This window comes from Callorhinus ursinus, unplaced genomic scaffold (genome assembly GCF_003265705.2).
Source record: "Callorhinus ursinus isolate GAN/ISIS: 27379988/994484 unplaced genomic scaffold, GSC_fseal_2.0 scaffold17, whole genome shotgun sequence".
Lineage (NCBI taxonomy): Eukaryota > Metazoa > Chordata > Mammalia > Carnivora > Otariidae > Callorhinus > Callorhinus ursinus.
In genome coordinates this window covers 9,063,960-9,081,850 of record NW_027397079.1, presented here as the reverse complement: position 1 = coordinate 9,081,850, position 17,891 = coordinate 9,063,960, and the positions used below count along the sequence as shown (strand labels likewise).

The 17,891-nt window shown below is 39.7% G+C and overlaps 1 protein-coding gene and 1 long non-coding RNA gene across 2 annotated transcripts in view; one reads left to right on the top strand and one right to left on the bottom strand.

The window, feature by feature from the left end:
- The window catches only part of NEIL3 (nei like DNA glycosylase 3), a 45,276-nt gene extending 37,988 nt beyond the window's left edge, over nucleotides 1-7,288 (bottom strand). The window contains exon 1 of the mRNA XM_025886178.2: nucleotides 7,070-7,288. Within this exon, the coding sequence (XP_025741963.2) occupies nucleotides 7,070-7,225 (156 nt within the window). The 5' untranslated portion in view covers nucleotides 7,226-7,288. The remainder of the gene's footprint in view (nucleotides 1-7,069) is intronic.
- LOC141374376 (uncharacterized) overlaps nucleotides 1-17,777 on the top strand; it is a 20,136-nt gene extending 2,359 nt beyond the window's left edge. The window contains exons 2-3 of the long non-coding RNA XR_012381201.1: nucleotides 8,507-8,723; nucleotides 17,281-17,777. This is a non-coding gene — a long non-coding RNA (uncharacterized lncRNA). The remainder of the gene's footprint in view (nucleotides 1-8,506; nucleotides 8,724-17,280) is intronic.
- Nucleotides 17,778-17,891: the final 114 nt, after the last annotated feature.

Here is a 17,891-nt window from a genome sequence, read left to right as displayed (position 1 = left end):
AGAAAGAAAGAAAGAAAGAAAGAAAAGAAAAGAAAGGAAGGAAGGAATGTTGAAACGGTCATGAAACTAACAGCTCTACACATACTGAAAAAAGAGGTTTATGGCCCGACGACAGTGTGCGGGACAACACAGATGTCCATAGGAGGGCAAGTGCAGGAAGGGTCGCAGGTAGGGCAAGGACTCTCAGACGACTTCAGGGCGGCAGAAACCATTCCAGCTACAGACGCTGCATGACCTTGGCTTGAATACATTTCGGAAGTAGTTTTTTAATACTTGATGAGGTGTTTGGGAATTAAAATGAGATGTTAGCCTAACCTCTTCCTTGCTCACACATATAGATTGCACTTTTCTCTGGGACTAGGATTTCCCCCACCTGGGAAGCAGAGTCATCTTGAGGCTTTCTCCCTGTCAAATAGAGCAACCACCATCACGGTACTTTCCATACTGAGCGAGTATTTGACCAGGACTTGTGTTTCTCCTCTGAATGCCTCTAAGCTCCTTGGGGACAGTGACTATGGTGTTTAACTGGTTTGAGAGCTTCACACAGTGCCTGGAGTGACGTAAACATGTGTGGCATTAATCAGATCCCTCCGCCTTCCCCTCCTAAAACTACATGTGGCTTTAAAATACAGACTCACTCATAGCATAATGTATAGACATGTCCAATCGCCACATTGTACACCTAAAACTAATGCAACACTGTGCATCAACTCTACTTTAATGATTTAAAAAAAAAAATACAGGCTGTCTCCCCACGTACCATCTCCATCCTTACTTAACCTTTCCCAGGATTTCTTGGCAAAAACTTCTACTCCACTATCTGTTTCATCTCCTCTGAAAATTATTAACACTACAGTCTCTTGTTTTCTTTCTTTCTTTCTTTTTTAAGATTTATTATTTGATAGAGAGATCATGAGAGAGAGAGCACATGAGAGCAGGGGGAGGGGCAGAGGGGGAGAGAGAATCCCAAACAGACTCTCAGAGCTCGACACAGGCTCGATCTCATCGTCCCCAAGACCACGACCTGAGCTGAAATCAAGAGTCAGATGCTCAACCGACTGAGCCACCCAGGCACCCCTAATATCTTGTTTTCTAATGATCTGCAATGGAGTGAGGCTTACATTTTAGAGAACCACATTCGCATAAGGACCAAAAGCTAGATGGGAGTAAAATCCTGTATTTACCAGAATTTCGCATAAAGTAAGCTTTATGGGAAGGTTTAGGAATTCTGTTTAAAAATTCTTCAGGGGGAGGAATTTAGGAAAGGACTGATGTATTTTCAGCTACCAGTACCAGTGCTGCATGCCCTGGTTTCTGTTTGAGATGTTTACTCAGCATTTAAATGGTTGCTTTAAAACATCCATTCTACTGCTTCATGTGGGTTTTGAGGGTAATGATACATGAAGTTCTTTTAATTCAGTCGTCTATCGTTTGGGCACTAGACCCAAGTTACCCGATTCCCAGCACACTATCATTTAAAAATAATCAGCTTTGGAAAATATACCTAGGACATAATAAAATTTTCAACTTATGAATGACCATCTCAAGCACCTGCATGTATTTTGGAGGGTTTGTTTTGTTTTGTTTTGTTTTTTTAATTCCATCTTAGGAGGAAATTCTGGTATACCAATGATGGCTTGTTCCACTTATTTTGAGAGCTATTGTGTATGAACTGGCCAAGGCTTTTGCAATAAACCTAAGATTTGTAAGATATTCACTTGTGCTACTGTAGAATCTGGGGTTATCACCTCTTTGTATAAGCTCCAGCTGCCCTGACAAATTCAGAAATTAATTTCCACCAGCCTATTATCTTTGTTAACATAAACAAATGCCCAATAGATGCTTGACTTTCTCACATTGACCCTTATAATCCTGTTACTGTGTGATTTGAACATTTCATTTTTTTCCCCTGAAATAGAGACGAAAATCTCCTATGCCACAATTTTAAGTATGATTGAGAAGGGCTCACCTTCCCATTTTCAAGTGGCTTAATAATATGAAATCACCAAAACAACATGTATCTTCAGAGACAGCACATGATTTATTGTGCTGATTACCATTTATCCTGCCTATCAGTGGGTGAACAAGGAAGACGAACTTTTCAGAACACAGCAAGACTTTTCCATAGATAAATGTTCTAACTCTAGTGTAACTATATATTTTCCCCACAGAGAAAAGAAAATACCATATTTACTTTCATAGTCTCTCCTTTTTTTTTTTGCCACATGCCTTTTTCTCCCCTATTACAACACTTTTCTTAATCAGAGGTCCCTTACCTACCAATTTAAACCATCAAAGAACCTAATTTTAAAATGGTCTCTAAGCACCAAAAGAGAGGTCTTTAGGTTCATACATCAAAGCACATTCTACAATCTTTTTAAGAGCAGAGCCTTCAAGCATTTACCCAGAGGCTAAATGCTTTGTACATAATTTGAGGGCACCAGATGATTGCAAACCCTTCATTAAGGAAAAGAGCGTTACTCCAATGTATGGGTCTGGCAAGAAAGCCCGATCTGGGAGAAAAAGTAGCAAACAATTACCAGGACATTTACTTTGCTAGACACTAAGCTAAGAGTTTCATGCATCCTCTAATCTAATCCTGACCCAATCTGCAAAGATGTGGGTGTATGCATCTCTATAGGAGGAAGTAACAAAAGAGCTGGAATTCAAAATCAAGATGGTCAAATGTTCTCTTCTCTACATCAAACCAAGTACTTCAGTGTCAGATTAAAAGCTACAATGGCCATGAAAAATCACCTTCCTTAGTCTTCTCATCTGTAAGATTGTTACCTGTTCTCCATTATTCTTTATTCCATGATTCCATATAAGGCTGAAAGCTGATAATAATGATCCTCAGTCATTAAGGTAAAACCATTCTCAGTATGCATTTAAAAAGGTAAGGGATTATATAATGCATGTTCTCGATCACGGTATCTCCCCTGCCAGGTCAGTATCATATTGCATGTTCTATGAAATTTTAAAACCCCTTTGTATTGAAAGGAATAAGCTTCCTTTAGCTAGAAAATGAATCTCTGTGGATTAGCTCATCCCTTCATACAATGGCACTAAAATGAGTTATGATTTCTTTTTTCCCCCACTATGAACAAGAGGAAAAGGGAGGAAATCTTTTACTTTGTGGCTTAATTATTTTCTCATGGTAGGAATTTCCACATAACATACATAACAAAATACACATACCCATAATGAAAGAGTCCAGACTGAATTTAGTTTTAAATCCTTAATCATTTTGGGCTATTCAAACGTTTCTGTTCTCCATCCATTTAAAATATTTATTAAATGCCTACTCTCTTCACGACACTGTGAAGGACATATAAAGATGAGTAAGAGTCGCTATCATATTGAATACATGTATCAAATCTTAAGGAAGGATAGAAGAGCCAGGGCATCATGTTTCAAATGAAAAGAATGCTTATAAATAAACTGTTTCATATCCAGATTGGTGAAAAGGACATTGAAAACATATGCAGATTACACACCAATTTCACTAAAACATTGTATCTACCCGACAATTAAAATCGGAGGATTGACTTTTAGCAGCTCATCAACCAGAAACGTTCATCCATCAATATTCCAATATTATTTCTTACCATAAGGCTCCACAAACTTCAGCAGAGTTTTATGCAATGTGCTTACACAGTGGCATAATTTTATGCTGACAAGACAGTGGATCCGGCTCAGGTCATGATCCTAGGGTCCTGGGATCGAGTCCCGCATCAGGCTCCCTGCTCCTTGGGAGCCTGCTTCTCCCTCTCTCTCCCTCTCTCTCTCCCTCTGTCTCTCATGAATAAATAAATAAAAAAAAGACAGTGGATCAAAATTCAGAGAAATAATATAATGCATACACGACTAGCAGATGCTGAGATCTTGTACGGGTAGGCTTCTTCAAAACGAGGATCAGTTGTCACAAGGAGACACACATTAAGGTGTGTTCTCTCTGAACTCTAAACTGAAGCAAAAAGCAAGGAATGCTATCCCATACACTAACTGGTTCATTAATGGCAGCAGCTACACAGATGGGGGGTTTTCTGGTTGGTTTTTCAGTACAGTGATTACCTGCATTATTTTAAAGGCCCAGTTAATATTTCTTTAACTCTTTGTATTTTTTCATGTTTAGTGCAATGTAAAGAAATTTAAAAATAAGTTAACAACGTATTCTTAAACAATAGTTTATTTTTAAACTCTGCCTTGTGAAAACTAGTGATTTCAAGCCAGTAGCAGAAACATTTAAACAGCTTTAACTCCCTGCCGTAAATGCCCAGGAAACGCGGGATCATCCGTTACAGTAATGACCATGCTGGAGATCAGTGACAACCTACCACATGCTGATGAAATTTACTATAGATCCAGCAACCCTCTAAAATGCAAAAGACCCTTTGTGTTTACAAAGATTATTATTATTATTTGATCAAAGGCCCAGCAAGCGAAACCATGGCAAAATATTTACAATTTTCCCAATAACCACAAAGAGATTGCTATGAATTCCATACTGATTTTCAAATCCAGTTCCCATAAAACCAGATTCCTGATCCCAGTCATAAAGACATATTCTAATTTTTAATACCTCTTTATGTCAAGGTATTAAACAGAACAGCTTTAAGTGCAGGCCTTTTTATTTAAGGGGTATAGCTTACTTAGTACGACTTCCAAGAGAGACGTTAACAACTGCCCAACAATTAATGAAGTGTTTGCGTTCTATTACCAGGTTGCACTATCTTGTGCAATCTGAACAGAGGATTGAAAGTCCTTAAAAGAGAATTCTCGGCTTAGGTAAATTGATAATGGAACAAAACTACAACGGTGGGTGGATATAACCAAAAACCCAAGGTCTCACTTCCCTAGTTAATAATCACTACTATATATTGGCAATATGGTGTTTCTGCCTCTGAATTAGCCACTTTCCCACTGAATCTTTTATATCTGAGAAAAACTACAATTAAGAGAATAGGCTTTGGATTCTGAAAGAGGGAACCCTTCCCCCCTTCACCCCTGGTTCAAACCCTTACTAGTCATGTGATCTTGGGCAACTTAATTAAACTCACTCTGAACCTCTCATTCCTCAACTGTAGAATCACAGGGTTATTATTTCTCCTAACTACATAAAATGTAAAGGTTCTTCAAAGGCACTTTATGCTTTGCCACCAGAGATAATCACAACAAACTTAGAGGAAACGTTCCTGCTAGTTTGGCCTAAATACCCATGAGGTGATATTAATTTAAAACATTAAGTTGGATTCTCACAGCAGGAAGTTTATCTTATTCACCTCTGCATCCCCGGGAGCTAGCATAAAACATAACACAAAATACATGACTGTTGAATGATGTAAATCATGATACCCATACACATATTCATATCATATCCATTTCTGAGCCCTACTACCTTTATTTGGGAAATAGCAACTCTGTCCCCTCTTCACCTCCACCACCAGCCCTCCCCACCCCCCCGGATTCCTGCAGCCCTCTCCTAAGTGAGGGTGCAGTATCTACTTTCCTCCAGTCTTTTCTTTTTCCTTTTCAAGATAGAGTCATCTTTCCAAAGTGTGAGTGGATCTTACCACACTTTGAAGACTCCCATTATTCCTAAGATAAATACAAAGTCCCTAACCAGGTCTATCTCCATGGTCTGGCTCCTGCCCAGCAACCTCAAAAGACCTACCTTTTAGCTCATTTTCTGTTTTCCAGTCACACAGATTTTCTTTCAATCCTTCAAATATTTGAAGCTCTCTTCCTTTGCTAATGCTCTGCCTAACGTGTTCTGCCATCCAACCTCCCACCCAGGTGTTGCTTATTCCTTCCTCCCCCTTCATACCTCAGTTTAATTGTCAGCCAAGCCTCTCCTGACCTTCCCGAGTCCTTACAGAACCAGGTAGGAGAGGCTTCAGAGAATTTATCAACTTATATTCTTAATGATTGCCCGGGTACCTTCCCAACTCAAGTGTAGGCTCCACAAGGGAACCGTTTGTTTTTGCTCCGCAGGTGACTTGAATATTCAAAATTTTGTGGAATGCGTGATTTTTATAAACATTAATATTCTAGGAGAACACTCAAGATCCAGCCCTGGGGTACCCTGACCTGATTTTGAGAAACACTACACTAAAAGAATAGGTGCAGAGCACTTGTCGTATTAAGTCAAAATAAATAAAATACGAGGACTGTTGGAAGAAGATGCAAAACTTATTCTCTTCCAAGTTTGAAAAATATTTCTCTGCCTTAGAGCCTCATTTCTTTCAAGTTGTAAGCGTATGCTAATTTCATAGCAAGCCACTTTTTCTTCCTGGACCAAAGGCTAGGAGGGAGTTTTGCAGGAGAAATTAGGTACAGCACAATATTGCACGCATCCATGAAATAGAATCATCCACACATCTAAAGGGCTTTTAAGGCATGATGGCTTAATCAGAATATTTTTAGTACAAGTTCTAAATTCTTAACAAATGAATATTCCACCATCTGCAATGAATGCCTTGAGTGGCCAGAAGCTGTGCTACAATTTATTTTAAGAAGAAAGAAATTCACTTAAGGGAACAAGAGCTGGGTTCCAAAGCCTCTTCATTAGACTGGCAATATTGAGTGGGAAGGTCACTGCTAAATTTTCTGTGTGCAATTTTAGAATTATATGTTAGTTCTGCTACACTTATCAACCGCAGAATAGCAGTCATGCTAAAAGTTTATAGTCTTAAAAATGTGCAGAAAAAAATGGAGAGGTCTAATGATATTAACAGCAGAAAATGCACTTACAGACACAAGGAGAACATCTTTTGCTGGGTTATAGCAAGTTAAGCAAGGTGATTAGTAATAAAACACCTTCGGTCAGTTCTTGCCTGGGCATCTCTCTCTGGCAGCCTTCGCTCGGCTGTCAGGTAGTCCCTAACTACACAGGCCCGTGAGCACTGACTTGTCCCCATTGCAAAGTCAAGTTAAAGTTAGGGAACCACGGAGCCCCAGGGCGCCTGTTCCAGAGCAAAGAGATGACACTTTGGGCCCTGGAAACCTGACGGCGTCTTTATTCCACTGTCCCCTGCTGACCCCAGAGCAAATAATATTAATGGCTCACCTGGGAAGAGACCACAGCCAGCGAGGCTGCGTGAGGCAAGACCTGGCCTCCCAAGCTCTGCAGGGCGCTTCCCCGCACGTCCATCACCGCCTGGCCGGGGCGCACTCGCGTCCGAATTTTCTCTCCATTTAGAGTACAACCTGGTCCTTCCACCATTTCCCCTCCCCGAACTGTGGTTCACTAGTTGCAGGCCCCCGCGGAGAAAGTCGCTGTGCAGCTTAATCCCTGCGCCGGTACTTGCGCAGGAAATTCAAATCTCCCGCGCTTCCTGCACCGCCTCGGCCGCCGGGCCCCGCCCACTGAAGCCCGCCTGGCCCCGCCCCGGCCCCTCCCGTTGAGGTCCGCCTGGCCCCGCCCCAACCCGCCCACTGAGCCCCGACTGGCCCCGCCCCGGCCCCGCCCACTGAGGCCCGCCTGGCCCCGCCCCAACCCGCCCACAGTGCGTGGAGCCCACGCAACCCCGCTAAACTGGAAGAGCCCAAGCAATTGGGACCTCAGAAACTCCAACCTTTTTGTTTTGAGGTTTTGCTCTTGCCCTTGAACTGTTCAGTACACTTCCATTCTGTGATCTTGTCCAAATATTCTGCCCTAAAATTTAAGGTCATCTCAGTCTTGGCAGGCTTTGGTTTTTGTGTGCCCTATTCAGATGTGGGTAAGGAGGAGGACTCAGAAAAGGGTTTTTAGAACAAGCAGCTTATATATATTCTCCTGTAGAGTTAGAATATTTTCGAAAATGTGGCTTTATATGCCAAATACATTTTAGTCTCTATATTAAAAACCCTTTCATTTTTTAGATAGCTGAGCTAAGTGAGCTCTACCCAAATTCATCAACCATTCTTTTACGGGATGCCCCAGATGAATGCTATTTGAAATTGCTTTGTAAAAGGCAGGGCTCTATAGAAATATGAAGGCAATGCATAGCTTTTCAAATTTACACAAAGATGCATACATATAAATATATGAAGCTAATGACTCCATACACTTTTGTAAATAATAAAAAAATCTAATCTTTTTTGAAAATTAAAATACAGCACATTAAAACAGAATGTTAATTTGTCTGTGATTTAATCAGCCCGTCACTGTGCTGTAGTTAAACCACAAGAATATATATATATATATATATATATATATGTACTAGAGCCTTGAATTCAAACATTTAAGAAGCATTAAATCTTTCTCTTTGTGGGGAGAGATTAGTGATCAGGTTAGCTGGATCACGTTCAGGATTCTTTGTACCTTACTCCCTTGTTTAATTGTTGTTTACTCTTTCAGGTCAATTACTAAATAATCGAGAAAGAATCCTTCTGCTCACTACAACCCAAATTCAGTCATAATCTCTGCCCTTTGATGGAGGAAAGTGCTGTATACCTTATTTGCTTCTACCTTTGTATTAATTATTTATTGCTACCTGGTAAATTACCCCATTCTTTATTTCAGAGTTCCTGCAGGTCAGGAATGTGGCAGTGGTCTGGCTGAGTGGTTCTGCGTCAGCGTTTCTCAAGCAGTTGCCGTGAAGATGTTGGCCAAGGCTGCAGTCATATAAAGGCTTGATTTTAGCTGGAAGATCCATCTCACTTGCACAGCTGTTGACAGGAGGTCTTGGTGTCTCATCCTCCGAATCTTCTCCCGACATGGCAGCTGAGTTCCCCGGGAGGTATGATCTAAGAAGGCAAGGAGAAAGCTGTAATGATCTTTATTACCTAGTCTCTGAGGTGACACATCCATACCTTCACTACTTCTATTTGTTAGAATCCAGTCCGTCAGTGGAGCCCATAGGGGCTAGAGGTGGGGAATGAATCTTTATCTCTTGAAGGGGAGAGTATTAAATAATTGGTAACAGTATTTTAAAACCATCACCATCTTCATTAATCTGAATGATTCATCATGGACTTCTCATTTCTCTTCAGGTTGCACAGTGTGCCCGTTTGGATCAAATATGATCTTTAGTTAGAATTAGGTTTCCATTCCTCAGAGAGCTCAGTAAGAGTTGGAGAGCAACACTGAAGATACTAAGAGACTTCATGGATGTGCCCTGAAGAGCCAAGCCAGATTTTGTTTATACGTGACTTGCCTTTGAGTCTTTTGATACTTCTCTTTGTTATGCTTCCTTGCATCCAATTACGAGTAAAATCACATGCATCATGCATCTGCGGTGCCTTTATAGAGCTGCCTGACCATTGCAAGCAAATCTACCTGGGTGCAGACTCTTGGTGGTCTCCTCAGACTGTGTCAGAGACCTCCTAACTGCCCTTAGCCTTTCACACTCTTATCAGAGTCATCTTCTTAAGCATGAAGACTTTATAAAACTCCCTGTCTTCATATGCAAAATCAAATACATTTTTCCTGTTAACCTCCACATGATTGTTCTAATTCCCAAATAACATAACATACTTGAAAGCACTTTGAGAAATGGAAAACACTCTACAAGTTCAAGGAATTAGGATACATTCTTTTTACTACTCTTAGAAGATTTTCTGTATTTTGTTTCTTGGCTCATGCTATTATTCTTACCTTTTTTTTCTTTTTAACTCCTCTTCAACCTAGCTTACTGATATTCTCCCACCTTTCAATCCTAGTTGAATGCATAACCTCTAATAAAACCTTCCAGGTATAGTCAGAATCAATCTCTTGTCTTCTGAAGTTGGTTTTACCAAACCTACCTCGTATTAGAATTAATTGGGCACATACCAGTCTCCCACTAGATTCATTCCTTGAAGACTGTCGAGTGAGTGTCCGGTTTATCTTTAGATTTCCCATGGCACCCAGGATGCTCTTTTGCACATAATAAACATTCAACGAATATTTGTTGAATTCAGTTATTATTATTGGAACTCTCTGTCCCCAAATACCTTTTCTCATATCTTTAGTGTCATTCTTATGAATTGAGATTTTATGTTCTCAGAAGTTCTTGCTAGAATAAACATCAACAAAAATAGGTAATACATTAAGTTACCCTATGGTATACTTTCTTTATTAGATCAACAACACAAGAATCTTGATGTATCTTGAGGAAATCAGATCAACCACAAGTACAATCATTTGTGTACATTCATTTCTATCTATTTATCTTCACAATAACTCTGTATGATAGTCAGGATAGCTAATATTTGTATTTTATGGATAAAGAAACTGAGTTTCAAACCAGTGGTTATTTTCCACAATCACATGTAGGGACCAACAAACATAGAGAAATGAAACCCAAATTTTCTGACTCTGAGACCAGTATTCTTTTCACTAACACCACAAGTAAGTGTAGATGAAATAAAGATGTCTAAAACTTTGGAAAAGATAGCTTTCTCCAGGACCTTAAGTCGCTAATATACCATATAGGTATGTGGCACTAGTGAAAAACGTGTTGAACAGGGTAAGAAATCGCCAAAAGGAGATGGAGAGGAGCTAAACATAAACCTGAATTTTACTTCCGAAGATTTGCATTAATAAAAACATACTTAATGCCTGCTCTGCGTGAGGCGCTGAGTCAGGCTGCACACGAGAGATTTCAATGTAGTTAGGGATACTGACATAAGATATAAAAGGAAAAGAGAGCTTATGGTATGTATAAAAAAGGACTTGGAGACGGAGAGAATTCATTGAAGAGACACGCCACTCAGAAGCAATATATCTGGGAGAGGCTCAGAGAAGAGATGGAGTCTGAGCCAGTCCTTTATGAAGGAGGGCCCTTGGCGAGTAGAAAGGTCAATTAAGAGCCTTCTAATTCAGAGGAATACAGGCAAAAATGTGATATCTTTGAAACAGTGATTAAAGCAGACATTGTCAGGCAGGGGAGTAGTGGTAGATAATGGTGGAAAGACTCCTGGGGACCGTTGGTGGAGAGCCCAGGATAAGGAAGAGTGAAATTCGTTTTCCTGGGATATGGGCAACCATGAAACATTTGAGCAGATGTAGGGACCCCAAGCCCACAGATTCATGATACTTATTTACTAAAACTGAAATCCAGAACTCCATTCAAACTATGAAGAGGAACCCGCTCTGCAGTTTGGATCCCTAATTTGCTTATTCTTCATTAACAAATAGATGGAGGCGCCTGGGTGGCTCAGTCTGTTAAGCGTCTGCCTTCGGCTCAGGTCATGATCCCAGGATCGAGCCCCACATCGGGCTCCCTGCTCGGTGGGGAGTCTGCTTCTCCGTCTGCCTCTGCTGCTCCCCTGGCTTGTGCTGTCTCTCTCAAATAAATAAATAAAGTCTTAAAAAAAAAAGAAAGAAATAGATGGGTCACAGTTGCTCATACTAAGCGGGCAGAGTTGCTTACATAATGCTGAGTTCATACCACTTTGAAGAGTCCTTGGTTCCAAATTCCTCTGTTTTCAGTAACAATTATCCCAGATACTTATTTAGTGCTTTTATGTGCCAGGCAGTGTTCAAAGTGTTGTGCAAATACAGACTCTTTTGATCCTCGCAATAATCCTCTGAGGTTCGCACGATCCTTATCTTCATTTTACAAATGAAGGAACTGGCACAGAGAGATTAGGTAATTTGTTCAAGGCCACAGAGTTGGGATCCAACCAGGCAAGCCACGGTCTTAGCCAGATATTTTCAGCAACATTAATTATATCACACGGGCCTTCACCCAGATATTTTCTGCAATGACTTAAGAAATGGTGGTTTAGAGGAAAAGCAACCGTTTAGTCAGCCTTATGTAGGAATTAAAGACAATCTTAAAACCTTCTCTTAGTGTGTTAAGTTTTGACATATTTTGGATAGTGAAATTTTGTTTTCAGCCCTCTCTTTACAAAGTCTGTGGGCAAATTTTTTTAGGTGGAATGATAAAAAGGTAGCAAGGGGGTAATTTCTTTAATTTCTGTGTTTTACATAAATTACCTGAATATATTTAACAAGTAGAGAGATAACATCTATCCTCTCTCAACATCCTCTTAATTTGAGCTCTGAATAGAGCAAACAGTCATTAGTGAACATGAGGTGCAGGTGTTTTTGGTGGTATTTACTAAAGAGTCTCCAGTTTCTACCCATTAAGAGAAACTTTTAACATTTGACTACCAGAAGAATAATAAAACACACAGCAACAGAAACCATTTCAACAGTTTTATTGTTTGAGGCAGGTACCAAATGTTGAGACTTTGCAGTGGATTTCATCCCACTGCCAAGGCCGGAAGAGCCAGGTGATAGTTTTCTGCCAGCAAAGTCACAATCGAAACTATGAAACCAACCACGGCCTCCTAGGTGATGCACACCACCACCCTGACATACTGAGGCTTTTCAGAGTTTTGTGAAATCGAGGATGGCCGGGCTTTCATTCCAGCTTTGTTTCGCACAATTCTCCGCAGAAGGGATTCTTCTTATTTGTTTTGTAACTTAAGCATATTAAGCAACTAAAGGTGGTTTCTGAACATGAAATTGATTTGGGGGAAATCAATAGCTAAAGAGTTATTAAGCCCTCACAGAAGAGCCAAAATAATCCCTTTGTGAGGGTTTTCCCCCATGAGAGAGGATAGGAGAATTGATTTCTTTCCTATTTTGAAAGAGACCAGTGAGTTATTTTTTGTTAATATCTTGGGGCAACATTCTTCAACAGTCTCAGCCTCCAGAGAATGGATTCAGGTTGAGGCATGAAATGCACCATTTACTCATTCATTCAAAAAACAATCACTGGGCTCCTCCTATGTTGCAGGAAGGGTGCTAGATCCGTGCATACGGATGGAAGTCGGAGATTGAAGCAGCTCACAGACTAGCGCAGGGAGAAGAGGAAATGAATACCAGTTCTCTTAACAGGTGAACTCTGAGCGCCACAAGCAGATGTGGCCAGGAGACGTGGGATTCCAGACATCCCAGCTCCCTTTTGAGGAGGAAGAGGGAGAAGCGCATCTCATGAAGAGTGAGAGAAGGGGATTTTCAGGCAGATGGGGAAGAAACACTTTCTGAAGCCAGGAGGTGTGAGAGAACTTCATATTAGGGGAACTGTAAGAATGTCTGGAAGACAAGAGGTCAGGAAGTGAGGGCTAATGGCGTCCGGAGAAGTCAGCAAACCAAGATTATGAAAAATCTAAGATGATATGCAAAGAAGTATGGATATTATTTTGAGAGTAACGGGGGAGCAAATAAAGAATCCTATGCAGGAGAATGACGTGATTATATAAACTTTACTTAATGGTCACCAGAACAGTGTGAAGCAGTGATTCTCAACCAGGGCAATTTTGCCCTTTTGGAGACGATTGGTCACATCTAGGGGGAAGGGAGTGCTATTACCATCTAATGGGCAGAGGGCAGGGATGCTGCAAAACAGCTTACAATGCACAAGACAGGCCACCACAACAAAGAAGTATCCAGCCAAAAATATCCATAGCGCTGACGTTGAGAAACCCTGATGTGCTATGCTGATTAATGCCCTGCTCCCCTAGTTCACGCACTAATCCTTGGAACTTGTGACTGTTTCCTTACACGGCAAAAGGGATGTTGCCGATGTGACTAAGGACTGTGGGATGAGGTGAATAGCCTGGATTACCCAAATGGGCTCAGTGTAATCATAAGTGCTGAGAGGAGGGAAGCAGGAGGGTCTGAGACAGAAAAGGTAACGTGAGCCCAGAAGCAGTCACTGAAGGAGAGGTGGTGACACCAGTCTGAGGCCTATGAAGATGGAAGAAGGAGCCACAAGCCAAGGAATGTGGGTGGCCTCTAGCAGCTTGAAGGGGCAAGGACAGAGTCTCCCTGAGAGCCTCCAAAAGGAGCCAGCCCTGCTGACCCCTTGATGTCAGGCCAGTAAGACTGATCTTGGACTTCTGACTTCCAGAACAGTCAGAGGATAAATTTGTGTTGTGTTAGGTCGCTTAACTTGTACTTTGTTATAGCAGCAATAGGAAATTGATATATCTGTTTTGGAGGATGGGATAGATAGGAAGCAAATCTTGAGGCAGAATAAACAGTAAGGAGATGTCAGTCATGCCGGGCACTTATCTGAGTACTGGAGATACGACAGTGAGCAAGGCAGGAAACGAGCAAAATTCCTGCTCTCTTGAAGTTTACAAACTAGTGATTTCTATGAGTTCTTGTTATACTCCAGAAAATAATCTCTTGTATAATGCTAATTTCCTTTCCCCATCCCTCGTACATCAGCTAACTTTTTCTGTTTTGAATAGAAAGTTTTATTTTTGATATATTCAAATTTATCAGGATTTCACATTATGATTCATACTCCCCTCCCCATCCAAGGTCATTTTAGTGTCATAAAATATCTCTCTACATTTTTTCTATTAACTTTACTTATAGTTTTCTTATGATCAATTAGTTATTGTTCCCAATTATTACTCACCTCTTCAAGACAATATCATTAACCCTACCCTTGCCATGTGTTCTTGTAGAGGACTAGACTTCACCACCCCATTGTCAGGACCAGCCATGTGACTACCTTTGCTCAATGGAGCATGAGTTCTCTTATCTGATCATAAACTTGTGAAGGAGAAATAGAACGTTTATTGTTGGAAGTCACTGAGATTTTGGGATGGTTCGTTATGTAGCATAACCTAGGGAAATGTAATTAAAACACGTTTATCTTTAAGTCTTTTAGCTATGATGCCATCATTGTTATATGCAAAGTTATCCTTAATATACAAATATGTTTGGTCTCGCTGTTGTGTTTCATTGATCTACCTGTTCCTGCACCAATTCTATACTATTATTATGACTGTGATATTATACTGTGTCTTAATGTCTTGTGAGTTCCTGCTTTTCAGTCTTCCTTCTCAAAATTATACTAGGCTTTCCATGAATGTTCAAGCTTTCAAGGTATATTTAGACAATGTTTCCTGTTCTCCCCCAAATTCTGCTGAAATATTGATTATAAATACATTAAATATGTAGATAAGCTTGGGAAACCATTCATAGTTTTACAATGTTAACATGTCTGCTTTTATTAAGGTCTCATTTAATCAACTTTAGAAATTTTACAAGTCTCTATGTTAAGATACTGTGTTTTCTTCCTTCCTTCAATTCCTAGTTGTTTCATTGTTTGGGTTCCTATTTTAAATGGCATATTATTTTCTATTATAGTTCTAGTTATTGTTGTTGAATTTCTATGTGAGGGGCTAGACTCCAGTGTGAAACATATACACTGGGGAAGAGAGGAAAATAGTAGCTCTTCTCTGTATGCTTATTTTGTTTATTTTACTTTAACATTTTTATGTTTAGGCAAACGGTATCTAATGTATTAATACATTAGTTCTATAAGAAGAAGAAGAGCTCATTTTTAGGAGGCACTAACTTTGTGCTAGCTACTACAAATGCTTTCCAAGTATGAATTTACTTAATCCTCACAATATCCTAAGTGGTTAAGTGTTGCTATTATTATTATTACTATTATTTTCATTTCACAGACGAGAAGAGTAAGGCAGAGAGTGATTATGTAATTTGCCTAAGTTCACACAAGCAGCAAGTAACAGAATCAAGATTTGAACCCAAGGCAATCTTGCTCATAGTATATACACTACTTTGTATGTAAACTATGTAACTGCAATTTATAAATAAATATTGGGGTCATGATAGGCTCATAGGATCAGTTGGCTTGCTTTCTAAAGACTGTTATTTTTTTATGCTTTATTTATCAACTTTTAGGGGAATCAATATTTTGAGACTAGTAGAAAAATGCTATTAATCTTTGAAGTTCATATTGTATCTGGCAATTCACTTAACATTTTTATTAGATGTCCTAATTTGTTCATTCTGTTGGGTTTTCTATGTAGATAATCTTATCATTTCCAAATAATGACAGTTTTATCTCTTCCTTTCCAATTCTTATCATTCCTAATAATTTTCCTTGTCTTATTGTGTTGGCTGGGGCCTTCAGTACTATATTGAATAGTAGTGGTGATAAGAGATATCCTCCTTACTTTGGTGATTTCAAAATTTCCTCAGTAAGCACTATCTAGCTGAGCCTTTTAAGTAAATACTCTTATCAAGTTAAAGACATCATATTTGTTCTCAGTTTTCTTAGTTTTTCTTCTGTTTTAGCAGTACATAACCGCAAAACTTATTAAATGCTTTCTGTATCTACTGAGATCATTTATTTTTCTTGTTTAGTCCTTTATTATGATGAATTACACTGATAGAATTTTGATCAGTAAACTATTACAGCGTTCTCAAAACAATTCCTACCAATTCACACCGTATCATTCTTAACCGATTATGAATTTATTTGGCTACTGTTTTATTTCCTATTTCTTCATCTGTGTTCAGAAGTGAACTAAGACTATTTACTCCCCTTTTTCCTTTATATTGTCCTTATTCAACTTTTATACCAAGATATTAAGCTTAGAAAGTGACTTGTGCCACTTTGTTTTTTTCTGGAAGAGCTTTCACAAGATAAAATTATCTGCCTTATAAACTTTCACTTATCAATCTTTAAAGGACCCTATTTCAATTAACTCTGAAGTATTTAGTTAGCAGGGAAGGAAAGGAGGGATACCAAAGCTATGTTATGGCATTTTCTAGAAGAAACTGATTTACTCGGTTAAATATTGTCTGCAATTCATCATAAGATAAGTGAGCTTAAAACTTCATAGCAGAATTTTGAAATTCATAGTATTTGGCAGTTTGGAAAAGGATTAGGAACATTAACACTTACGTATGTTTGTTTCATGTGGCCAACTGCTTTTGAAGACCATTTCCCCCACAACTCCTGCCAGATTATTGATGCAAAGAATTGAAATAACTTTGTCAACATAAACTATGTTTTATTGGTCAAATTGAAAGACAAAAAGGGATTGGGTCCCCGAAGGTGATTACTATAAACATTGAAATTCTCGTGGGGACCACGTTTGTTCCAGTAAGAAGATACATCAAGGTAATCATTCTTCAAACCTGCAGGATTCCCACTAAAGGGAAGATAAAGGGGCAACTGTTACCTGCCTTGACTCGGTCAGAATTTGGGGGGTGGGTTTAGTGAGGAGCTCCCTTTAAGAAATAAGAGCTGAGAAATAGAAGTCTTACTAGCATTTCTTAAAAGATTTTATTTATTTATTTGAGAGAGAGAGAAAGAGAGCACAGGCTGGGGGAGGGGCAGAGGCAGAGGGAGAAGCAGATTCCCCACTCAGTGGGGAGCCCAATGTGGGCTCAATCCCAGGACCCTAGGATCACTACCTGCGCAGAAGGCAGATTTATTGTTATTTTTAATGGTTTCTGGTTTTACATAATGAACTGGAAAACTCTGAAAAAGTTAACAACCTAACCCATGTGCTTGTTTGTAGGGACAGCAAGGCATTTGGAGAAGTGGAAGCAAAGGACAGAGTGGGAGGCGGCAGCGGACAAGAAAAGCAGATCCGCAGCTCAATCCTTCTGGACACTACAAAGAAGACACCCGGGAAGGTCTTGAGCCCGAGAATGAACCTGGAGGTTAAAATAGAAATGCTTCAATTAGGCCATTATGCCTTGTCATCTACTTTGTGGACCTTCCACACTCACCTGGATTGTGTTGAGGCATGATTTGAAGTTCAGGAAACACTGAAATTGAGAGCTGGGGAATGACAGCAACAGATGGACCTTGCTAGCATGAAGTAATCAAAGGTGTGCAAAGTCTGGGCAAAAATACTCAATCCTGAGCTTGACAGACCATATAGAAGCAGGTTATACCATTAGCTAAAGGTCAGATATAAATATAGTGAGCTTGTTAAAGACAGTTGGGTATGCTCTATCCTTCTCAATCACATTTGTATACCTGGGGGATAACTTGTCAGCGAGATGTGTATCTGTCTCTACCTGTGTAATAAAACGAATAGAAATCTCAGGAGGTGACTGAGTCTGATCCATTGTGTTTGATGTCTTAATGAGAACACAATCGTTAGAAGGTAGTAAAACGGAT